The 26954-nt window shown below is 39.7% G+C and overlaps 1 protein-coding gene across 8 annotated transcripts in view; it reads right to left on the bottom strand.

The window, feature by feature from the left end:
- The window catches only part of KDM4C (lysine demethylase 4C), a 430083-nt gene that overhangs the window by 381042 nt on the left and 22087 nt on the right, over positions 1-26954 (bottom strand). For all 8 annotated transcript variants that reach the window (XR_005835179.1, XR_005835180.1, XM_040631435.1 and 5 more), the window contains 2 exons: positions 8868-9028; positions 654-829 (listed from right to left, as the gene is read on the bottom strand). Coding sequence is in view for 6 of the 8 variants with exons in the window: in XM_040631434.1 (XP_040487368.1) it covers positions 654-829; positions 8868-9028 (337 nt within the window). In the remaining 2 variants the exon portion in view is untranslated. The remainder of the gene's footprint in view (positions 1-653; positions 830-8867; positions 9029-26954) is intronic.

Below are 26954 nucleotides of genomic sequence, written 5' to 3'. Positions count from 1 at the left end.
GTCTGGTCCTGTTCCTCTCAGGTGTGGAAAGCTGGAAAGAGCCATTGCCACCTCCCACCAGGATGCAGGCTTGGGGGTTGGGATGTCCTGGCCTCTTGCTGGTAAAGGTTTGTTGGCAGGGAGTATCCCCAAGCCCCTCACTCCTCCAGCCTGAAATGCGAAGTGATTCCCCAACCCCTATGGCCTTGGCACCTTTTGGACTACGCTGCCACTGTGTAAGCAGGATAAAAGCTGCTGGGATAAAAGCTGCTGGGAGGAGCTTGGGTGTGAAGAGTCCTATCAGCCAGGAAAAAAAATAAAAGTTTACCTCAGAGCTGGAAAAAAAAGACTTAAACGCTGTCACACAAAATTCGCCTAACAAATATGAATCATGTGTAGAATCAAAAATATTCATGGCAACCAAAAGACAGAAAAAACTATTTACAGATATTATGAATAAAATGATAAAATGAGAAACAATTTCCTTAGCAGTAAACTAAATGTAAGCAAGCAACCACCTGGAGAACAGAAAACAGAAACAGTTAAATGAAAACTGAAAGAAGACGTGCAGGAGACTCCTGCTTTTCATCACAAGCTCCTCTGGCTACTTGATTTCTTACCATGCTCATGTATATCTTCGAAAACAATAAAAGTAGCAAACTGCATGCACTCACTTGCCACTGTTAGCCAGCTGCCTGAACTCCTTCACTGTCATGGCTTTTTTCTGGATGTTGTATTGAGTGAACAGTCCCGACTGCCCTGTGACCATCTGCTGAATCGGTGCTGGAATAAGCAAATTATCAATGTCATCATAGCACTGCCTTGGCTTCCATTCCTGAGGAGGAATCACCTAAAAATAAAATAATAAAATAAAATATTATCTGGAAAACATTCCAGGTAGTCATTTAGCTTTGATATTCCAACAGAATACAAGTGAAGAATATCTTAGCATTTCTATAATAAATGTGTAAAAGAACTGTGAAGATTCAGATGAAGGGAAATGTCAGTATTCTCCTAAATATTCACCTTACTGATATGATTTTTTTAAACAAAATTTATTGGGCATTATACCAAACAGTACTTTTATACCAAATACTGTAATTTTATTAACTTATTTTTTAGTTGATACTACTAACCTCTCAATTTTAAAAGTAAAATTGAGAGACACATAGAAGCAAAATAACTTGAAGTTTAGTCAGTATTTTTTTTTTATTTGTTTAGTCAGTATTATTTTCTTTAAATACCTCTCACACAATATGGCAAGTAATAGAGTGGTGTGCTAGTACATGTTTAGCAATCAGTTTTCTGGGAAGGTGGAGAAAACCTTGATTTGTAGCTCTTGCCTATTTCCACGATATAACTGCACTCACCATGGCTAATTTTGAGCTTACCAACATGACATCACAGAACATGAAGTTGAAAAGAGATGTGCATTATCAATGTTTATGTTCCTATATGAGGCAGTTCAGCACACCACTCTTTTCCAACAGTATTTAAACACTTAATTACCAACAGTGAAAACATCATTAAACAATAAGACCAAAAATTTATATGCATATGATTAAAAATCAGAAGGGACAAAGTTATTAATTAAGTCATGATTTATAGCTGGAATTTATTCACCTTTAGAAATTGTTTTAATTTTTTAAGATAAACTCTAAAAAATTGCAAAATACAGATAGCACACATTAATAAACACGTAATTACAAATATGTAACTGTGAATTATTATAAAGCAAACACCAGAGTACCTCCAAGTGCCCTCCAAACGCATTTCTCTCCTGGCCAAAAGGTAACCACCATCACGGCATTGATGGTATGCATTTCCTTTCCGGGGTTTATGGTTTTATGCCTGGGTAGCATCCCTAGCACCGATTTTTGAAATGTATCTTTTGTGTTTTACTCAATAATTTTATGAGATTCAAATATGATGTTCTATATAGCTTAAGTTCACTGATGTTCATTCCTACTCAGTACTCCTTCGTACAAATATTTATTTATAAATGGGGGACCATTTAGTGCTCACTTGTCTTTTTCTGATTATTGGCTTTTGCAAATAACACTATTAATATCATGTGCATTTTCTGCTGCATAAGAGCACATAGTTCTCTAAAATAAACACATATCTACAGACACTCCTATCAGTGAAATTACTGGGACACTGGGTATGTATAGATCAAATTTAACAGTTATTACTAAATGTTTATCAAAGTGGTTGCACCGGGCACCTGAGTGGCTCAATCAGTTAAGCAGCTGCCTTCGGCTCGGGTCATGAACCCAGGGTCCTAGGATCAAGTCCCACATTGGGCTCCTTGCTCAGCGGGGAGCCTGCTTCTTCTACTCTCCCTGCCCTCCCCCTGCACTTTCTGTCTCTCAAATAAATAAATAAAATCTTTTTTTAAAACAAGTGGTTGTACCATTTCACACATCCACCAGCAATGTATGCAGAGTTCCTGTTAACTCCCCACCTTCATCATCACTTTGTACTGTCGATCACTTAAATGTTAGTCTTTCTTATAGGTTGTGTAATGGTAGCCAAGTGTAGAGTTTATTTGCATTTTCTTAATTTCTTTTTTTTTTAAGATTTTATTTATTTATTTGACAGAGAGAGACAGCGAGAGAGGGAACACAAGCAGGGGGAGTGGGAGAGGAAGAAGCAGGCTTCCCGCCAAGCAAGGAGCTCGATGTGGGACTTGATCCCAGGACCTTGGGATCATGACCTGAGCCGCAGGCAGACGCTTAATGGCTGAGCCACCCAGCCACCCCATGTATTTTCTTAATTTCTAAAGAAACCTCTTCACATATTCACTGACTCTGTGAATACTCCCTTTTGTAAAGGGTTTTTTCAAGTCTCTTACCCATTCTACTATTGCATTGTTGGTCTTTTTCTTTTTTAAGATTTTATTTATTTATTTATTTATTTATTTATTTATTTATTTATTTGAGAGAGAGAGAGAGAGAGAGGGAGAACAAGTGTGAGGAGGGACAAAGGGAGAAGCAGACTCCCTGAGGAGCAGGGAGCCCGACACGGAACTCTATCCCAGGACCCTGGGATCATGACCTGAGCTGAAGGCAGATGCTTAGCCAACTGAGCCACCCAGGCACCCCTGTTGGTCTTTTTCTTATTAATGTATAGGGATATAGTCTGGTTATTCTTGGATGTGTGTATAGATATTTGTAAATATCAATATATGTGTGCACGTATCAAATATCTTCTCTTACCCTATAACTTGCCTTCCAACCTTTTTAAAGGTATCTTTTCACAAACATAAATCCTTAATCTTAACATAATCCAATTTATTCATTTTTGCCTTTATGGGACTGCTTTGATCTTTGGTTAAAAAAATATTTTTTTTTCCTACTCTGGGGCATAGAGGCACTCTATTTTATATTCTAAGAGTTTTAAGGTTCTGTCTTTCATATTCACATATACAATGTACCTGCAACTAGCTTTTGTGAAAGGTCTAGGTCAAGCTTCATCAGATGAGAAAACTCAGGGTCAGGAGAATGAGTGATTTGTCCAATGTACATAGCTGGTAAAAGACAGAATTGACTCCAAAAAAAAAAAAAAATCAAAAGTGAGCTGTCAAGTCTCAAGTTAATTTAATTTTCATCAGCAATATGGAGATAGTTCACATTTCATTTCCTCCAAGGTATGTTAGTTTAAAATGAGAGTAGACACAATCCTATTACATATATGCTATTTAAAACACATACTCAGTACTTTAAACAAATATGGACAATCATTAACAAATGCATGTGGATAAACACACCAAACTGTCTTCTTAACATACTGAAAGGGGAAAGGGTTGTAAATACAAACTTGTTCTTCATCAGAAATAAGGGCAAGTAATTCAAAAAAATAAAACATGGTTTGATTCAGGCTCTTGTTTAGAAACAAATACATCTACAATCAAAATTAGTATTATATTTTGAGTTTAATACTTTCCTGTCTTGATGTTGGCAAGGATGCAGAGAAAGGGGAACCTTCCTACACTGTTGGTGGGAATGCAAGCTGGTGCAGCCACTCTGGAAAACAGTATGGAGGTTCCTCAGAGTTGAAAATAGAGCTACCCTATGACCCAGCAATTGCACTATTGGGTATTTACCCCAAATATACAAATGCAGTAATCCTAAGGGGAACCTGCACCCCATGTTTATAGCAGCAATGTCCACAATAACCAAACTATGAAAAGAGCCCAGATGTCCTTCAACAGATGAGTGGATAAAGATGATGTGGTATATACATATACATATACATATACACACACACACACACACACACACACACACACGTGCACCCACACACACACACACACAATGGAATATTATGCAACCATCAAAAATGAAATCTTGCCATTTACAACGACACAGATGAAACCAGAGGGTATTATGCTAAGCAAAGTAAGTCAATCAGAGAAAGACAATTATCATATGATCTCACTGATATGTGGAATTTGAAAAACAAGGCAGAGGACCATAGGGGAAGAGAGGAAAAAATGAAACAATACAAAACCAGAGAGGGAGACAAACCATAAGAGACTCTTAATCTCAGGAAACAAACTGAGGGCTGCTGGAAGGGAGAGGGTGGGGGTAATGGGGTGGCTGGGTGATGGACACTGGGGAGGGTATGTGCTGTGGTGAGTGCTGTGTATTGTGTAAGACTGATGAATCACAGACCTGTACCCCCAAAACAAATAATACATTATATATTAATAATAAAAAAATAAATAAAATAAAATAATTAAAAATTTAAAAAAATATTTTCCTGACTTGTGAAAAAAAGCTTTGTAGCAATTTTCTTTTCTAAATTTAGAGAAGCAACAAATACTATATATTTACAAAAACTGAACATTATCTTTATAAATATTTCATGTATGTGTTCATTTACTTTCATAAAAAGTGTTCAGACAGAACTTTAAAAATTTGTAAGTTCAGGTCTATAACAAAAATCTTATTTTTGGACTGTAATTTTAAATCTCAAGGCATCAGATTTTCTTACATAGGAAATGGCAGGAAATGGAAGCACAAGATACTTATTAGGACTTTGAAAGATTTCAAAGTTAAACTTTTACATTCAATGACTCTAACTGAAAGAAACCCATTCCTCCTAAAGTTTACCTTCTTGATTATTATATCAAAACAAAAACACACATTTTATTTTATATCACCATTGCCCCATTTCCAGCCTGCGCCCTATACTCAAAAGAAAATTTCTGACTGAAATCTGCATTTGCACTACTTATCTTGCAGTAAGTTGCTATTATCACCATCTACCTACTGAGGAAGAAGGAGTAAGAGGAAGAGCAGTGCATCTTACAATCCTTCTTCACACCTTGAGGTCAGAGATCACTGTCTATACTCTCCAGGCTATTCACAAAACTATGTAATGTGCATAACCCATGGCCCAGGATAGTCTATGTCCAGATTACTGTTGTGGAATAATTTCACTCACTTCATATGTAATAAAGGTTCATCATCATCTTTCTCCACAAAAACAATGTAAGTTTTACATTAAAGAGACTCTCATTCTTTACTTTCCCAACTTGACAACCACATTTTAGATAGAAAGTCCGAGTGTCAAATCTCTCACTATGGAAATAGAAGTTAAATCTAAAGTATAAATCTAAAAAATGTTGATAAAAGAAAAACCAAAACAGACTGTAATCTAAGGCCAAAGTCACTACTACTGGAACTACTCAACCATTCTCTCCAAATCATAAATTAAGACCAATTCATTAAATGGTGCATTAACAAAGAATCTCACGGGCGGCTCTGTCCCCAGGGCTTGCCCTCAAAGCAAACTAGCAGCATTAATACAGTTTTGATTTTTACAACTTGATTTTGTCCAATTTTACACATTTGCTCTTGCTGCAACTTCCAGGGAAAAAAAGGCAAGTAGGTGAAACTGACTTTACATGACTTGGTGTAAAATATAACAAAAATGGCCCAAAAAACCCACAAAAAAACCAAAAGAACAAGTCACTGTATTCCTAGTAGAAGCAAGAGCAAATTATCACAAGACTGAATAAATGAGCATCTCCAACTTTGTCAATAAATCTCACTCAAAAAAAAAAAAAGTCTAGACTCAGGTGTGTTTTGTGCCACATTCAGAAAACTAATTGTGGTTCTCATTAATTTCACCCTGTTACAGAACGCCAGCAGCGGCACAGGTGTACCCTTGGGAGGGTGTGTACTGCTTCCCCTTCTCATGTTACTAAACGTGCTAACCTACCACGGCACACTCCCTAATCTCAGTGGAACACAGTAAAATCTATGTTTTCAAGGAACAAAAGGGGAGAAGACCAAGACAAAGGGCTGCATTCAAAGCCCAGAGAAGGGGACAACGAGTCACCCCCAACTTTCCTCCACTCAAATAAAGCCTAAAGCCTGCTAACCCACTGCCAGTTTATGATCAAAATTATATGTGTCAACTAATTCTGAAATTATATTCTCTTCAACTCAGGAATGATTTTCTCAAAGGGGGCAGTTACGGGGATGGTTTTTCTCCAGATCAAAGATAATCTGAAGGGTTGAGGTTCCAAAAGTGGGCTCTTTAAAAACTAATAAATAGGTTAAACTAAGGATTCGTCACCCGAGAAATTCATTATAAATCTCTTCACTTTTCTCCTTGTTTCCTCTTTATCTTCCTTTTCTGTCTCTCACCCATACCTAATAAACTTTCACTCAACTTAATATCCCCAAAATTTTAAACCTTTTCTAGGAAGGACTTGAACCATACACAACAAAATGACAGACCTCAGGGGATAGACACCAGCACAATCCACGAATTGGGTTATAAGCAGGAGCATCCAGACGCAGGAGGACTTGAATACCAACCAACCCCTGCAGTTCTGGGAGTTTTCTCCTCTGATGTCTGCTCTTAATGCTACTGGACCTCCCCTTGGAGATGGGAATTCCAAGATGACTCAGCCACAGTCGAGCAAGCTCTGGCAGGGCACATGAATTTATGAGGTGATGGTGACAAATCTATAGAAACCCAGATTACAAGCTTAACATTTAGAATAATAAAATGAAGTAAGTGCAATAAAACCTATTCTTCTGCGGGAACTTTTTTCCCTCTCTCACCCCCTAGCCTCTTATGAGGTAAATTTTTAATTGAAATATATTTCCAGGGACACCTGGGTGGCTCAGCTGGTTAAGCATCCAACTCTTGATTTCAGCTTGGGTCATGATCTCAGGGTCATGGGATGGAGCCCCATGTCAGACTCTGCGTTCAGCATGGAGTCTGTTTGTTCCTCTCTCTCTGCTCCTCCCCTTACTCACACGTGCTCTATCTCTAAAATAAATAAATAAAATCTTTTTAAAAAACATTTAAGAAAAAAGAAATGTATTTCCATTATATAAGGAATAGATAATCCATCTCAGGGTGTGATCAAAGGATGAATTATATAGATCATCTCTCTTTCAAAGTTCTAACTTTGGGTCTATGGGTGCAAACCTGCAGTGCAATCTTCAGCACCATACTGTGACCCTAAGCATATCAGAGCTACCCCTGACAGGACTCCTGTTTCCACTCTGTCTCCCCACGATATTCATTCTTCATGTAGGAGCCCCTGTGACACTTTCAAAACAATGTCATCGGGTGCCTGTGTGGTTCAGTGGGTTAAGAGACTGACTTCTGATTTCAGCTCAGGTCATGATCTCAGGGTTCTGGGATCAAGCCCCGCATGTGGCTCCTTGCTCAGCAGGAAGTCTGCTTGAGGATTCTCTCTCTCCCTCTGCCCACCCCCGACTCGTGTGCACGCATGCACTCTCTTTCAAATAAATAGCTTTAAAAATAAATAAATAATGTCACAAAAATAACAAACACCAAATAGCCACCATGTCCTTTCCTCCTTTGCTTTAAGTGCATCAATGCTTCCCACTACACTTAGAATAAAACCCCCAATCCTTACTAACACCAGACAAACTTGGTATGATCTGGCCCCTTCCAGGGCTCTTATACCTTACTTACCAACCCCTTCCTGTGCACTGAGCCCCAACTTCACAGACCACCTTCCTATTCCTCCCATACATGAAGCTCAGGTCAGCCTCTAGGCCTCTGGACTTGCTATTCTTTCTGTCCCCACATCTTGAAAAAGTTGGTTTCTTTATATCCTTTGGGTCTCTGCTTAAATGTCCTTATCTCACCACCCTAACAAGATGCCACTAGAATATAAACTCAACAGGGACAGAAATGTGGTCTTTACTATCCCATCTCCTCTCTACACACCCTAGCACCTGGCATAATACCTGGTATGTAGTAGGCACTCTCCACACTTAATAAGCAAGTAATTGAAAAGAAAACAGAATAAGCAAATCTACAGAGAAAGAAAATAGATTAGTGGTCACCTACAATTGAGGGGATAGCAGGGAACAGGGAATGACTGCCAATGGATACCACTGAACTGTACATTTTAAGTGCCCAAATTGTATTTTATGTGAATTACATCTCAATAAATCTGTTATATTTGTAAAAGGGGAAAGAGAGAAAGAAACAATAGAAGGAAAAGAGGAGAAAGAGGGAGGGAGGGGAGGGGAACAGTTAAGCTTCGGTTAATAACAGTCCTTTATGAGAAAGTGATGAAAGCCATGAATACGCTCGCCTCTTTCTGAAGCCCACACATGGATCTCTTTGGTTTCTAGAAGCCACACGTGTTTTGTTTAAAAAAAAAAAAAAAAGGCCTAGAACACCACCTATCATAAATAGTTAAAAGAAAAATAAGACAATAATTCTTTGAAGAAATCAAATGCTCTGCATGGATTAATGAAAACAAATCTTGCAAATATCTTCCTCTGGAATAAACAATTTCCCATACCACAAAGACTAAGAGCACAAAAGAAAGGCCAAGTGTTTTTGGTGTTAAAGGATGTGAGAATAATCACCTTTGCAAGACCTGCTCGATGGGCTCCTTTAGACTCCATGTATGCGAGGTATTTGTTGAACTCCCGGAACTCCTCCATGGAGGGTCTGAAGGTCATGATCTTACAGCTGGGGTTCAAAGGACTCTCCACCTCGGCCACCTCCATGATGGCTGGGGCAGTCTCTGCAGAGGAGATGATGCAGTCATCAGCACTGAATTATTATTGTGTGCTTAAGGTTGGTGGTCATTTCTCCCAAATAACATGTAAGCACCCCACCCCCAGGAGAAACTCTTCTCTTCTAGTTTTACCATTCCCTTTACCACCCATCAGGAAGACTTCCTCATCTCTCCCTAGACTCCTGGAAAAAGAACCTGCCTCTAGTCATTCCTCCTTCCAAGTTCCTATTCCTGGCAAATACTGACCTGATTGTATTGCTTACCTCCTCAACATCCTTCGTAGTAAGAATGAATTTTCTAACTTTGCAAGTTTACAAAACGTATTGTTCCTATGTACCAGTTCTGAAACAGACTCTCTCATACACACACCTGCATAAGGGCCTAACCTAGGATGAGCAGTGAATGGACAATGCTCAACATCCCCAGCACAGACTTTTTAGGTGTCATAATAAGCTTTCCTACAATAATTTACAAACTACCCATTCAGCAAAACTACCAAGCACCAGGCTAAAGTACTGGAGACAGAGAAAAGGGTAAGATTTATCTTCACCATCCAAACTCACTATCTAGAGGCGGAACAGACTTCAATACAAAGCTGTACACAGGCAGGGGTAACTAACTCCACCTAAATTACTCAGAAATGACTTCAGAGTTAAGACTTATTAGAAGGTGTAGGGGGTTGCCAGATAAGAGAAAGAGCATTCCAAGAAGTGAAAATATCGGGAAATATTGTAACGATAGAGTTTAGTTTGCCTGGAGCTTAGAAAGGAAAGATTACAGAATATCAAAGTAGAAAAGTAGGCAGTAGGCTGTGCGACAAAAATATGAACTTAATCTTGCTGACAACAACCAGGATGATTCCCTCAATACGTACTGAACACCTAATACACACAGAATGCAAAGATAGTAAGAAGCACTGGGCTGCCTGCCCCAGAAAGGATCCCATGCCCACCCCACTTCCAGAAGCAACAGTAGTGCCTGGCATCTGACAACCCAAACAACAAATACTCTCAGAACAAAGCTCTCGCTCTCTTTTTTTTAATAAATTTAATTTGCCTGACAAAAAGAAAAATTGGGAAGAGATGGAATAGATAAAGATGAAAGCACGTTATGGGATAATAAGAGGTTAAAACAGATCGGGGTTACAGATAAAGAAGTGATCATCATTCATTAACGGTTTAAATAAGCATCCATCTCACAAAGTACATGTGAGGAGAATCAAATTAACCCTGCCATCCACTAAGAACTTAAATATAAAGGAGAAAATAGTGTGCATGGATATAGATATATTAATACATGACAGAAAATACTCTATATTCTTTTTTTATTTAAATTCAATTAGCCAATATATATTACATCATTGGTTTCAGATGTAGAGTTCAATAATTCATCAGCTGTGTGTAACACCCAGTGGGGTAACTAGGTGATGGGCATTAAGGAGAGCATAGGATGTGATAAACACTAGGTGTTATTCTATATTCTCTTTGCCTCAGGGATGAGGCATGCAAAAGAAAAAAACCTTCCAGGCCACCTCCCCACCCACTTCTCTTCACACCTATACAGATGCGCATGCCCAAATCCTGTGCTGCAGGAGGAAAGTCGAACCTCTACACAAGACACATGTAACCCTTTAGAAGCACCTAGATCCAACCTTTACATAATTATCATGGCCTTACATCACCACAGCCGGCATTATACTTTAAGCTCCAACAACACTCACTGATTTGTGCTTCTCTAAACAAGTAGAGGTCTCTGTGTGTCTGCCTAAATCATTCCCTCCCATCAGGGCAGCCTTTACCTGTCTCCTCACCTAGCAAACTCCTGGCCACTGTTAAGATTCTCACTCCTTCTCAAGCAGGCCTAGGTGAACCAGCCTGTGTGTTTTGACTTCCCTCTCTGCATTCCTCATAGTAGTTGTCTATCCCAATGGCTGGCACTTCTGACCATACACTGAACTCTAAACTCCTCAAGGGAAAAGCAGGCTCTCTCTTCAAGCCCTCATTTCCAGTCTGGGATCCAGCCTCATTCATAACATTTGCTATAATAACTATTTGCCAACTGAATGAAGAAATAAATGCCAAAATGTTAAAGTAGTTAGACAAAATGATACCAAATGCAGGAAAAAGGAAAGCACTGATCTCACACACAGAAAGGTTACTTAGAAAACAGACTCACTTGCTTGACGGGTAGAGAAGCTCCCAGATTACCTTTGTAGAAACACTGGTACCTGGAAGGCAGACTTACTTTTCCCCTGGCCAAAGAACAAGGGTGGCATGCATAGCTCTCCAGCAGAGGAAAAAGCCACTAGAAAAGAAACTCAAAATCCAGCCAGTCACTCAACAGTTACTGAATGCCTAACTGCTGAGTAGGCATTCAAGAGGGAATGAAGAGAAACCTAACAGGAGTGGAGTGAAGCAAACAATAAGTCATAAGCACTCTGAAGAAGAAACCAAGGAGTAGCTATTTTATACAGGGTAGGTGAGGGAAGGCATTTCAGATGCCTGAAGGAGGGAATAAATCATGCAGATAACTGAAACAAAAGCATTTTGGACTAAGGCAACAGCAAGGAGCCTCCTGGGCTCTTCGAAGAATAGCAAGGATGTGAGAGTGTGACTGGAAGTCATAAAGCAAGAGAGAGTGGAGAGAGGGGAGACAGGGAGAAAACGAGTTTGGGGGAAGTAATCTGGGGCTCTTCCCCTTCTTGTACATTTCCATTCTTGATACTCTAACATGCGTTTCCATTCAAGAAGACGACAGTGTTTTCTCAGGTAACTCTCCAGAGGACTTTAAGCCGAGCAGTGAGTAGGCTCATCATTCTGCTGCTGTATCAAAGACAAGGCTGGAAGCACAGAGGCAATGTACACCATCCAGGCAAAATAAAATGGTGGCTTGGACCAGAGGTGGGCAATGAGAAGTGGTCAGATTACAGATACATTCACAACAAAATTTCCTGATAGAAGTGAGAGAAACAGACAAGTCAAGACTTTTGGTCTAAAATACAGAACAATGGCTCTGACAAGAAAATGAAGCAATGAGACTGTTAAGATATGCAGCAAATTAGCAGCAATCAGAATTAAATATCTGCCCTTGATCTAGTTTGCTAACTTGCCTGTGAAACATACTTTGCTTCCTCCTAGTGTCACTGTTCGCTGGTAACACAAACCTAGCTCTACCTACGAATCAGGTATATTTACTAAAGACCTAGTTAACTTATGTTTCACACCCTTTTTTTTTTTTTCTTTTTTTTCTTTTTTTTTAAGATTTTATTTATTTATTTGACAGAGATAGAGACAGCCAGCGAGAGAGGGAACACAAGCAGGGGGAGTGGGAGAGGAAGAAGCAGGCTCATAGCAGAAGAGCCTGATGTGGGGCTCGATCCCATAACGCCGGGATCACGCCCTGAGCCGAAGGCAGACGCTTAACCGCTGCGCCACCCAGGCGCCCCTTCACACCCTTTTCAATCTATAAAGTTAATATATGATCATCATAAAATTTGAAATATGCTAAAATTTCTAAAAATTTAATGTTAATCCCACCACCCAGGTCTTTGCCAATATGACAGGCAAAAAAAAGTGTTAAGTTTCATTTTTTTAATTATTTTTGGACATTAATAATCATTTTCCTTTCATTTTTGGGTTGCCTCCTTATGTTCTTTACCCTTAAAAGGTAGTTTCTATGTTTACCGTTCCTTGAGTTTTTCCTAATCCACATTTATCACTATTAAACCTAATAGCTACTCTAATCAAATTCCCAGTCACTCTTCTTCCTCTTTTTCCTTTATTTCTCTGAACCAAACAGAAAAGTAGGTTTAAAATGCTCTTGCAATGTTTCCTACTCAGAGAAAAGACTGTTATACTTTGGAGAAAATATACTTATGATTTTCAGCTGAAGGTAATGCAATAATCATTTTTTTAATGCTACACCTCTCAGAGACTGAGTCCCCAAAGTGAGTGACAACAAGAGCTGTGATGACAACTTTGTTCTTTTGCTTCTACAGAGCTAGCCTTCAATGTTTTTTTAGACCACCTAAACCAAATAGCCACCTCAAGAATTTTTTAATGAGCTAAAGATCTTTTTCAGCAAGTGAAGAAAAGTGTAACACTAATTCATACTTATATAACTCTCCCAAGCTTCTTTTCTGAAAAGTTTTACTTTATCATGAAGGAAAAAGATCTGCTCTTCTTATTTTCATCATGTATCTTTATCTGGCAATAAAAAAGAAATTGAAGCCGACGCTCTGCTGCTAAATATAAATCTGCATCCTATACAGCTTTCCTGTGTACACCTGTATTTCTATTTAAGCAATTTCCTTGGAAAATGTAAAAACAGGTGATTCTCATCTTAGGAGTACTAGTTTCTTAGATAATGCCTGCCACAGAACTGGTCTGTACTGCTAACTGCTTCTGAAGGGAACACTTAAGGATCGACTATAAAGTGCAACCCTGGGAGATAAAGCACTCACCACTTAAGCAGACAATGCATCACGCTAAAAAGAAAATGAACCAAGGCACGATTACTAGCTATGCCAGTGTTAGAAGAGAACACCCCCCATGGTTCCTCACGTGGACCCAATGGAACCCTGGAGGCCATCCTTTCCGGTCCTCACTCACTCCTCCTTCCCTACAGTGAGATTCTAGAAGAAACTGAGCAGTCAAGGCCCAGAAGGAACAGGTATGACTACCCTGCTCTACTTCAGTTCCCAAGTGCCAAGTCCACCAGAGGCAGGGCTTGGGCATTGCCTGAGGTAGCTGGAAGGCTGGCATTTCCATCCCAACACTGCAGCTCACCCAGTTTGGTCTCACAGTGAGCCAACTATAAGCTTTTACTTACACAGTGCTCAGTCAGGCATTGTTATGAATTGAATTGCATACCCCCAAAAGATGTGTTAAAACCTAACCCCTAATATGGGTGAATGTGACCTAATTTGGAAGCACGGGTTTTGCAGATGTAAGCAAGTTAAGATGAGATCATGTTCAACACCTAGTCCAATACGACCAGTGTCCTTATAAAAGGAAAAGAGACAGAAAAAGAGGGAAGAATACCATGTGAAGATGGAGGCAGACTGGAGTCACACAGCTGCAAACCAAGGAATGCCAGCAAATACACGAAGCCAAGACAAAGGCACAGATCTTCCCCAGATCATGGCCATGCTGACACTTTCATTTTGGCTTTCTACCTCTAGAACCATGAGAGAATCAACTTCTCTCATTTCAAGCCATCTAAGTTTATGGCGATTTGTTACGGCAACCCTAGCAAATTAATACAGGCATCAGGGATCAGACTGATGGGGCCATGGTAGACTACCACATTCTCCAAGCCCAGCTTCACCAATAGTAAAGCCTGTAATACTGCAAATTAATACAGGCATCAGGGATCAGACTGATGGGACCATGGTAGACTACCACATTCTCCAAGCCCAGCTTCACCAATAGTAAAGCCTGTAATACTCTGACCTTCTATCTAACTCCTTCATCTTTCTCATATGGGTGGAAAAGTGGCAGAACACCCTAAAAATGCCATATTAGCCATTAGCAAGTCTATCCAGGAATTGAACCACAACAAGGACATCTGTCTTTGTTTTTTTTTTAAAGATTTTATGTATTTATTTGACAGAGAGAGAGACAGCCAGTGGGAGAGGGAACACAAGCAGGGGGAGTAGGAGAGGAAGAAGCAGGCTCCCAGCAGAGGACCCTGATGTGGGGCTCGATCCCAGAACGCCAGGATCACGCCCTGAGCCGGAAGGCAGATGCTTAACGACTGAGCCACCCAGGCGCCCCCAGGACATCTACCTTTAAAGTCAGTCTGCCTTTTTCTGTCATCCCAGGACTTCACAGGCCTGGAGCTCTAAAATGGAAAGCAAGACAGCAAAGAAAAGCCCTCAGCCTATTTTTTTTTTCTTTTTTTCTTTGCCTGAACCAGGCCTCAGTCCTCTCCCAGAGACCCAGGCACCTCTTCTTTAATCATCTTGGTCCCATTCAAATCAACAGTCCACCTTGCTCTACCAACCTACAGAGACCAGAAGTAAGAATGGGAAGGTGGACTCAGGGAGATAGTTCTGGGACAGAAGAACCAAGGCAACAAATGAATCTGTGCAAAAGTTTCTTTTATTACACAGACAATAATATGGGTCCCAGGAGAAGGTTCCCAAAAAAGAAGTGATCCAACTAAACATGTAAATTCTCTCCAACAATCTATACCAGCCAAATCACAGTCCTGATCACACCCCTCTTACACCCTTGGTGGACGGGAACAGGCAGAGTTATCCTCCTGGGCAAACTGAGCAAGGCTTCCTCTCCTTTTCTTGTTCACCAAAGATCTGGCAAGATTAACAGATACTGGAGCACTCAGGCTGTCATCTCCTCAGACTTAAGTATGCAGAAGAGGGTGCTGGAACCATTAAAATTGCCAAATATTCACTCTTGGCCCCACTCGGCATGACATTTCTTTCCTGGGTCAGACTACAGCCAGGTCTAGATTTCGGTGGGTCAGGAGAAGCAATTTTCCTTACGTGAAATGCTCACAGTGTAATTAATTCCAGTTGCAAACTCCAAACTTCTTCCCAGCACTAAATCTTACAGCATATAACATCTAACTTATATGTCCACTTCAGTCTTGCATCAATTTTTCAAATGCACTCAGTCAGATATTAATTACATATGTCATTTCTTGGTTTTCCTTCCACTATCTCTTACACTTCCATAAGCATCCATCAATAGGGGTCTGGTTGAATCAGTGTGTTACTTCTAACAACACAGTACAGGCAACATAAAAAGAACGAGAAAGATCTCTAAATACAGATCTGGAGTGATTTCCAAATTACACTGTTAAATTAAAAAAGTACAATGTAGAAGAGAACTTATCATATTCTACTTTTTACATAGGAAGCAAGATCAAGCCCATAAAAATGGTTACTAACCTAAAAGGAAAAGAAGAGACATGTAAGGAAGCAAAACTTTTTTGAGTGTAGCCCTATATGTAGTCTTAACTCTGAAATCATATAAATGGGTTACAAAATTAAAAAGAAAAAAAAAGCCAGGCCTAAAAACTGAAAAACAAACTAACTGTATAATAAGTCAAATGGTATAACACACAAGGAAAAGAACTGAATCACAGTATTTAGGTTGTAGATTCTAACAGGATATATTTTGGGATAATGAACAATTTTTAAAATATATATAAATTGCATTTATTTGTTAAATTGTTAGTAGTAATATTGGTGTTGGGTCTTTTTTAACTATTACAAGTATATTATAAGATACAGCAAATAAGTAACAATGCTAATGTCATTAGGAATCAAGATTTTCATTATAAAGAGATACCAATATAAAATCCTTTGATTACATAAAAACTTAATCTTTCACTAGAATTTGAAACAGCGATATGAACTCAAGATTTTTTTTCTCTTAAAATGTTTATCTCCTAGTACTGCCCACTTAAAAAGGTATGGAAACAATGACAAGACAGTAGCAAAAATTACACATTGTACTAAAATTATGGTCTCTGAATACTACATCTAAATAAAAAGAACCAGAGATCTTTGAAGAAAAGGCTGGTTCCAGGTCTGGGACGAGAAATGTGTAAGATGTGACTATAACATGTTGTTCCAGAAAGGAAGCAAGCTATCAAAGACTACTGAGGATACGTATCACTTCAAAACGAACATCACTACTAAGAAAATTAGATATCATGTGCCTCCCGATAAGATATACTAAGAAGGATATAACATCACTTATATGGCTATTCTACCAAAATTAAATAACCTAAATCTAATCATGAGGAAACATCAGGAAAGGCCAAATTAAGTGACATTCTTATAAATAAGAGGTTTGTACTCTTCAAAAATGTCAAGGTCATGAAAGGCAAAAGATAAAAAATAGTTCCAGATTTTAAAAAGACTAATGAAATATGTGATCCTTGGATCCTGGACCAAAACACAAAATTTTTTTCTCTTTTCTTATGCTACAAAGAATATCATGGGGATAAATGATGAATTTGAATAAGATCTGCAGATCAGATAATAGTGTTGTGTCAAAATTAATTTTCTGATCTTGATAACTATACTGTAGTTAGAGAATGTCCTTGTTTATTTATTTTTTTTTTAAAGATTTTATTTATTTATTCGACAGAGAAAGACAGCCAGCGAGAGAGGGAACACAAGCAGGGGGAGTGGGAGAGGAAGAAGCAGGCTCATAGCGGAGGAGCCTGATGTGGGACTCGATCCCGTAATGCCGGGATCACGCCCTGAGCCGAAGGCAGACGATTAACCACTGTGCCACCCAGGCGCCCCCGAGAATGTCCTTGTTTATAGGAAGATATAATGATATGTTTACAGTTAGTGGTGCATTACATCTCCAAGTTACTTTCAAATGGTTCAGAAAACATTACACACACACACACAAGGAACAAATTAATAATAAGCATAGAGCAACTATAACATTTAGGAAATCTGTATGAAGGGTATGGGGAACATCTTGTTCTCTTTCTTGGTAAATTTTCTCTAAGTCTAAATTTATTTCCAAATAAAAAGTTAAGAAAACAACAACAACTACTGAGAGTCATGTCAAAAGTATATGGGAACTTTGGAGAGAACAGTCACAGTGGCCCCAGGCAGGCTGTCAGAGCCTGAGTGGATGAAGAGAACACCCTGCAAACACAGCAGCAGCAACTACAGGAGACAGGACACATACTGGCCAAAAATGGGAGCCAAGTTCTCCCGGCTGGAGAAAGGAATCTACAGATATGGAGGGGGAGGAAACTCGAGTTGACAAGTGGTAATAGACTGGAATTTGGGAGCACTGGTATAGCTCGCAGTGTGTATGTATGTGTGGGGGTAGATGTGTTAATGTGTGTACGTACATGTCCCTGTAAATGTACAGATACTTCCTTAGCTCTGCCCACTGAGAGGCCTTGGGAGCTGTAATACCATAGTGCCAATGTGCTCTCAAATCTTGGTTTCTAAATACCATCGTCCACTGAAAGGAACCAGGGCTTCTTGGACTGATTCCAGGACAGGGGAAGAAAAAGTGCAAGGCAAACCAAGAACGTCTTGTTGTGTGCCAGAAAGTAAGGAAACACTCAAAAAACAAAGGGGAACATGTCTAAAGGACATAAAAGCCAACTTGAAAGGGCTTCCATTGGCTAAATCTGGTGGAAATTAAGCATCAAGATAAATGATAGTAATGAACTATAATCAATTAAGTAAAATAAGAAACTGTGAGTCCATAGTGAAGTAAATACAATAAAAAATATTATTAAATCTGTAAGAATAGAATATTCCTTTTAAAAAAAAAGCACTAATCACCATTGGAATATATCAACACATTACTCTAAAAATTTATAAATAAAGAGAAGGAACCCCAAGCCCTTATCTTGCCTTTTTCGGAACAAATGGTATTTTAGGGTAAGCAAAGTATTGATAGCAGAAAGTTCTTCTTTATAGAAAAATTCCAACTAATAAATGTAGTGAAAATAACAGAATTATATGATCACTATTTTTTTACAATCCCTAATAAATAATCTAGGGTAACGTCATCAATAGGATGCTAAAATCATGAGGTGACAAGTTAACAGGAAGCTTTATAATGGAGGAGTCAGACTCATTATCACCGAAATAGGCAGATACGACTTGAAGCAACGGAAAATATATAGCATCACCGATTGTTTTTACCTAAAAAAAGCAAATCTGAATCTAAACCAAGCCATTAAACCATTAAGTCTAACCACCAGTTGTCAAGAAATAAGGGGCCAGAGGAACAAAGTAAATACCACCACAGGAAAGCAATGTGCCAAATCCGGAATGTAAGACAGTCTTCATTCCAAATGCCAATAGGAAAGAAGGAGGGTGAGGTAGAGGTTGGGAATAAGGGACTATTACAGAATAAAAAGAACATCATACATATGAATAAAAACTATATGCATCAACAACTGGTCACCAGAAATTTTCACAGAAAAGCAATAGAATAATGTAACAAAGCAGAAAAAAATAAGATTAAAAGAGCAGTAACACAATGGGGGCCTTGCTGGCTCAGTCAGTAGAACATACACCTCCTGATCTTGGGGTCCTGAGTTCAAGCCCCACATTGGGCGTAGAGCTTAATTAAATTTAAAAAAGAATATTATAAAAGAACAATGCAACAACTAGAATAAAGAGTCTTCATGTTTTATATGTATGTAGACACATATCTATATTGTTATAAACCTGAGAATGTCCTCATTTAAAGATTTTATTTATTCATTAAAGACACTATGCGTGTGCAAGTGTGAGCAAGGGAAGGGGCAGAAGGGGAGGGAGAAAGCAAGGGAGAGAATCTCAAATAGACTCCTACCGAGCAGGGAGCCCCACTCAGGGCTCCATCTCATGACCCTGAGATCACAAGAGCAGAAACCAAGAGTCAACTCAGCTCAACCAACTGAGCCACCCAGGTGCCGGAGAATGTCCTCATTTAAAAGGCATAAACTAGAACACTGAGCCTTTTAGATTCAATACTCAGACTTTTTCTAACTGCCTGCCTTATTCTTTTCAACTTGCAGTTTTGATGGCAAAATGTCGGAGTTCCTTTAACAATAGTCAGATTCCACTAAATAGGCAACTATTAGAAAATGGGAGGTGAGGGTTGGGGGGAGACAGACTCTATATTCAATCATATCATTTGCAACACAATAACCACCAAATTGTTAGAAATCCTACTATCCTTTCCCTTGGGATAAAGTTTCCATTCATCTCTAACAACAGAATGACCACAACCATGTTGATTAATTAGTCCGTGCCGAAATTCTTAGGCTGAAGCACTAAACAAAAGATCACTATAGCTGATGACAGTTACTTGGCTTTCTAGCGCTTAACCAAAATTTACATCACAATGGTAATCTCAACCAAACAGAATGACATTTTATTAAAAATTACTATTGGGGCGCCTGGGTGGCTCAAGTGGTTAAGCGTCTGACTCTTGATTTCAGCTCAGGTCGGGAACTCAGGGTCATGAGATGGAGCCATTGGGCTCCGTGCTCAGCAGAGAGTCTGCTGGGGATTCTCTCTCCCTCTACTCCTCCCACTCACTCCCTCTCTCTCTCTCTCCCCATTCCTCTCTCTAAAATAAATAAATAAATCTTTAAAAACAATTACTATTACAATGCGAGTTGAAGTAAATCACCTTGTATATTTCTCTCAAATCGTGACTCTCTCACTTAAGAGGCAGCCAGGTAGAGGCAAGACCATACCTTAGGGCCAGATGGAACTGGGTTGTTTGTTTTTTAAGTAGGCATTATGCCTACGTGGGGCTTGAACGCATGACCCTCAGATTGAGAGTTGTATGCCCTACAGAGTGAACCAGCCAGGTGCCCTCAGAACTGGATTCTAATCCCTGTCTCCCGCATTTAATGACTACATGACCTCTGGAAAGTTACTTAAACTAGACCTCTGTTTCCCCATCAGTATAATGGGATACCACTCCTCCCCCTACAGCACTGTGATAGGGACTCAGTAAACAACTAAGTATAAGAGTCTAGGGGCGCCCGGGTAGCACAGTTGTTAAGCGTCTGCCTTTGGCTCAGGGCGTGATCCTGGCATTCCGGGATCGAGTCCCACATCGGGCTCCTCCACTGGGAGCCTGCTTCTTCCTCTCCCAATCCCCTGCTGTGTTCCCTCTCTCGCTGGCTGTCTCTCTGTCACATAAATAAATAAAATCTTAAAAAAAAAAAAAAAAAGAGTCTAGCACACCGTCAGGCTATACAGTAAGCACACAGATGTTGGCTTTAAAAAAAAAATTCCAAATTAAATCCCTTCTATTACCTTCTTCCCCACTGCTTATACACATGCTCAGATCTCTCCCATGTAATTTTTTTTAAAAGATATTATGTATTTATTTGAAAGAGAGAGAGCACAAGTGTGTGTGCATGGGGTGGGTAGGGGGGGACAGAGGGAGAGAGAATCTGACAACCACAAGATCAGGACCTGAGCCGAAACCAAGATTTGGCCACCAGACCCACTAAGCCATTCAGGTGCCCTTCCCATGTAATTTTTAAAGGTTCTCCGTATACCATCCCCCCCCACCTAGGAAGACTCCAGCCACAGCCTTCTCTCTCCAACCCCTCATAGACAAACCCCAACAGAGAATAACCTACACTCATTTTGTCCACTTCATTTATTCAATCATCAGTCCCACTGCAATCTGACATCTCCATCCACCAGTGCATTGAAATCACTCTGGAAAAGTCTGCCAGTGACTTTCTAACTGCTATATGCTATATGTTGTCTTTAGTTCTCTTATCAGTTTCTTTGCAGCATTTATTTTTTTTTCTTGTTCTTTTATTTATTTTTTAATAATATTTTTTTATTATATTATGTTAGTCACCATACAGTACATCCCTGGTTTCTGATGTAAAGTTTAATGATTCATTAGCTGCGTATAACACCCAGTGCACCATGCAATACGTGCCCTCCTTAATACCCATCACCAGCCTATCCCATTCCCCCACCCCCCCCGAAGCCCTCAGTTTGTTTCTCACAGTCCATAGTCTCTCATGGTTCATTCCCCCTTCTCTTTACGCCCCCCCTTTCTTCTTCCCTTTCTTCCCCTACCGATCTTCCTACTTCTTATGTTCCATAAATGAGTAAAACCATATGATAATTGTCTTTCTCTGCTTGACTTATTTCACTTAGCATTATCTCCTCCAGTCCCGTCCATGTTGCAGCAAATGTTGAGAAATCGTTCTTTTTGATGGCTGAGTAATATTCCATTGTATAAATAGACCACATCTTCTTAATCCAGTCATCTGTTGAAGGGCATCTCGGCTCCTTCCATGATTTAGCTATTGTGGACAATGCCGCTATGAACATTGGGGTGCATATGGCCCTTCTCTTCACTAGGTCTGTATCTTTGGGGTAAATACCCAGTAGTTCTTTGCAGCATTTAAAACTGGATAAGCCTTCCCCTAGTACAGCTTCAGCAGACTGGCGGGGGGGGAGGAGGCAAGGGGGGAGGTAGGGGGACAATGACACACATACACCATCCTCCACTCACTCTATTATGGTTTACTCCACCCTCCACCCTGAACTCCTTTCTGTGCTCCTCCAGAGCCAAACCCTTCACTACTGGTATACTACAAGATTATTTCTGTGGTTGTCTTTCCTTTCCTTTTCACCAGACACAGACACCATGGGAAATTTTACCCAACTACCCTTACCAGTGCCTCAGAAATACAACACAAGGACCTGTCTCCCCTGAATCCAAGTCCAGTAAACCTAAGTACCTACGAGGCAGAGCCATCTGGAGATGATCCTCAAACTCAATAGGGACAAAACTGAATCCAAAAGTTAACAGGGATAAAAAGGAATCTTTCCTCCAAAATCTGCTTCTCTACCCAACAGTCCCAATCTTGGTTCATTCAATCCATCCACAGTCCTGCTTGCCTTTTTCTGGCCAGCACTGACCAGCACTAATCCTCAAAGAGCTTACACGCACAAGAGGGAACAACTATACAGATGGCTCTAATACCACAGGCCAGGTACTGCAAAAAAGGGAAGCACAGAACACCACCACAGCCTTGAGAACAAGAACAGCAGAATCCAACCCTTTAACAGGGTAAAGGGCAGCGGGGGAAGGAGAAAAGGAGAGCATCGCCTACACAAGCCCTGCCCTCCAATGTAAGGTCCGCATCAGAATTCCAGAATTCCATTTTCAACCCTGCCTCTCCACTTCCATGTGGGTACCAAATATTGTCTATTTGACTTCCTGAACATCTTTTATATCCATTCCCTAGTCTCTATTCCCAAAGTTACTATCCTAAATCAAACTTTGGTCCTTTCTTTTCTAAACTACTCCAATAGTCTTTGCTGATTTACTCACCTTTAGTTCAACCTCTTCAATTCTCTTCTATACATCCTCAAAAAAACACAGAACTTTCTTTTTTTTAACATTTTTTATTTATTTATTTTAGAGGGAGGGCATGAGCACATGAGGGGCAGAGGAAGAGGGACAGAGGAAGGGGAGGGGCAGAGGAAGAGGGAGAATTAGACACCCTGCTGAGCAGGAAGTCTGACATGAGACTCAATCCCAGGACCCGCAGATCATGACCTGGGCCAAAGGAAGATACTTAACAGACTGAACCACCCAGGGGTCCCCAGAACAAATTCTCTCAACACAAAACTGATCATGCCATCCTTATTTCATTTTAAGATTTTTTATTTATTTATTTGAGAGAGAAAGAGAGAGAGCATGGGGGGGCAGAGAGAGGGGGAGAAGCAGACTCCCCACTAAGCAGGGAGCTGGATGGGGGGCTCGATCTCAGGACCCCGAGATCATGACCCGAAGGCAGATGCTTAACCAACTGAGCCACCCAGGCGCCCGATGCCATCCTTATTTTAAATCCCTCAGTAGCTCAGTACCATTTCAGCATGGAAGCTACCTCCATGGTCTAGCTCCTGCCTTCTTCCCCAGCCTCAAAGATCCCCTTGGCCTGCCTGAAACCTTTGCTTCATTCTAACCAAAGCTCCCAATGGTGCCAAGTTATTTCCCTCCTTCAATGTACTATATATAGACATATGTGTCATATGTATGACTGAGTACTTCCTGTGAGCTTCATTTCTACAAAGTACATTAATGTGTACCCTCTTATTTAAACCTAATAGCTCAAAAATAAATAAATAAATAAATAAATAAATAAATAAGCCTAATTGCTCCACTGAAAATGACCACGAATGCCTTTATTTCACCAATGATGGAGATGATGAAGATTAAAATGCTTGTACAAGGTCCCATAACAAGAGCTAAGGATGAGATTTGAACCTAATCCAAGATTCTAACACTCATATTTTTAACTACTGCACTATTTCCTTGGCCTTTCCTCAGTCAGTTCTAGTAAAACCCATCTTTCAAAGTTTATCTCACATGTAGACTACATTATGAAGCCTTTCCTGGTAACACTCCCTACCAACCAACAGTGTTATTTTTTAATGCTCTCCTCACCCTCACTCCACGTATACCGTCATCCTCGTTATTCCTGGATTCAGCATTGGCAAATTCACTTATTTTCTAAAATTTATCTTTAACCCCCAAACCAATAACTGTGGCATGTTATGGTCATTCACAGACATGCACAGTGTTGAAATATTTGAATCACCCAAAAGGCACATTCCTTCAGCAGAAGTCAAACAAGGCAAAAATACAGTTTTGCGGTCTATTTAGTGCCAGTGGTTTTTGCATTTTTGTGCTCTTATTGGTGATTTAGCTACTTAAAACTGCCCCCAAGTTCCTAAGTGCAAGAAAGCCCTTGTGTGATATGCCCTATCACAAACATACTTTGTGACATAACTTTAGGCATCAGTTATTGTGCTGCTGGCATGAGTTCAATATTAATGAATCAAGAATTACATATTAAATAAGGTGTCTTTAAAACAGAAATACACATAAAACAAGGTGATACATAGATCAGTTGAAAAAATGTGTGATCAAAGCCTCAAAAGAATCTAACCCTGTATTTCCCCTCAGAGCAATAGTTCAGTATTCACTAATTCAGTATTTTCAGTGACTTTATGGAACATAACTACCACAAATAATGAGAATCAATTATATCTTAGCCCTTGTAATGAGACCATTCACAAAAAGCCCCCACCCCTCAACCCATGGAGACCATCGTCCTCCTCTCCCCTCAAGAATTTCTTCCACTGACAGCAATGAGTCCAGGCAGTCCATCCTTCATACTGCAATTGACCTGCACTAGCTCAATCACTCCCCCAGGAACTCAGAATTGGAGAACACATGAAGCCATGAAGGGCTGGGAAAGACTCTGTCCTCCTCTTGCATAAACAGAAAATGACTGAAGGAAGGACATTCACAGTTAGAAGTACCATACAAAGAATGCAAAGCCTGAGAGAGAGAGGATTTTAAGGGGAAAAAAGAAGGAAGAAAAAAACCAAGCTTCAGTCATCCTAGGCATAATACAAGTCAGGATAAACGCTTGAAGAGACTGCATCTTCAAGAGAATGGATAGTATGAAGAGCTAAAATCTACACTGCAACAGGCATTCCAGATATGATTTAAATTCTTCCAGTGAAGAATCAAGAGACTTGAATTCAGAACTAGGCAGAGTGTGGAAAGAATTGGAGACCATAAGGCATTTTTTTTGCTGGAACAGAAACAGCACAAGTAATTTAGCTCCTAAGAACAGTCCTAGCACTATTCCTGATCTCTGTATGATAATTAAGATGGCATGTTCATGGAACAAACAAATGCAGCAGCAACTTCCTGCTCCACAGATTTCAGCCATGGTGCTCTGATCCCAGACTCTGATTCTTCAGTTTCCTATTTGTAGCAGAAATGGCAGTTCCCTTGGCAGGACCTCCAGCAGTGGTGTTCTGGGAGACATCCCACATGATGAGTCCCTGGGGACCCAGTCAAGAGCCTGCTCTCCAACCTTCAACAGCTCTAGTATCAAATCCCTTTCTGCTTAAGTTAACCAGGGTAGTGGCCATTATCTGTAATTGAATCATGGCTGATAAAATTATCAAATATAAACAAATAACAATGATGAATGGAAAAGAAACCCGGTATACAAATACCATACATAAATCAAATGAAGGTTTTATTCACACTTGTTTGCCTTTTGAGTAATCCTGTCTACCAATCAGTTCCTTGGTGTATATTAATGAAATTAACTTGAATGACTCAAAATTCATTTTGTAATATTGAGTAGAAATTACTAATTGAGTCATTAAACAAACTAGCCACCCACCCAAAACTACCTAGTCTTACTGGCCCACTTATAGTAGAAGCTCCCAATAACCCTCTACTTAACAGATTTACCAGATGAGGGATACATACTATATATTATCTCTGAAAAACACCACTGCTACAAAAAACACAACACAGTGGAGACTAGTAGACTGTGTTTATTATGTCTAAGTACCAGGTGAATTGCAAGCTTAGCAATCAAGTGTTTATTTGCAATCCAGTTTATGCCAGTTGTGCCAACTACCTGACATAATTAAATAAAGTGTGAATAAAACAATGTTATTGTTTCTATAAGATTTAAGTTGAATCTTTTAGAATGATCCAATAGAGATGACATGATTTTTTTTTAAAAGGGAAGGGGAAAAAAAGGGAAGAGGGATGTCAAATGAAGTGTGGGAAATGCAAAATAAAAAATTAGGGGGTAGAGGGATTTGTAAAATCTAGGATTCCAGCTCATATTACTTCAAGTGTTTAACTCTCACTCTACTTTAAAGAAACAGAAACTGAAAGTAGTAGATGCTATATTGTAGGTGTGGTTTATGCCAAAGAGGAAATGCAGGACTCCAACCTTTACTCAAAGAAAAGGCTCTGTCCTACAACAAAAGATAGGCAAATGATTGTGTAAGTTTTAAGCAGAAATAAAATAATAGATGTATAAATTTTTTGTAAAGATTTACATCTTTAATGAAAATAAAAACTACTCAATACCTTGGGAAAGAACCATTCTGTGTCTTACAATAATGGAAAGACAAAAATTGTCGAAGTCTTTCCACGTGGCTAAACATAACTGTTCCCTTCTTTCTTCCGTACTGCCAAGCCCTCCATTCCTGCTTTAGGAGAAAGTTAAATCAATGAAGGAGTGTAATCTGTGTTAAAGAAAAACACAAAGCTTGGCGGGTTTATTCTTATATTTGTTGATATTATCTTTTCTAACTTTTTCTTTAGAAATAACTTCAGGAGTGCCTGGGTGGCTCGGTCTGTTAAGCATCCAACTCTTGGTTTGGGTTCAGGTCATGATCTCTGTGTGATGGTATCAAGCCCAGAGTCAGACTCTGCCCTCAGTATGGAGTCCATTTGAGATTCCTCTCTCTCCCTCTCCTTCTGTCCCCCCTCCCCTGCCAGGCTCTCTCTCTCTCAAATAAATAAATAAAATCAGAAAGGAAGGAAGGAAGGAAGGAAGGAAGGAAGGAAGGAAGGAAGGAAGG

Source organism: Ursus maritimus, unplaced genomic scaffold, assembly GCF_017311325.1.
Source record: "Ursus maritimus isolate PB19 unplaced genomic scaffold, ASM1731132v1 scaffold_17, whole genome shotgun sequence".
Taxonomy (NCBI): Eukaryota; Metazoa; Chordata; class Mammalia; order Carnivora; family Ursidae; genus Ursus; species Ursus maritimus.
This window is presented reverse-complemented; position numbering and strand designations above follow the sequence as displayed.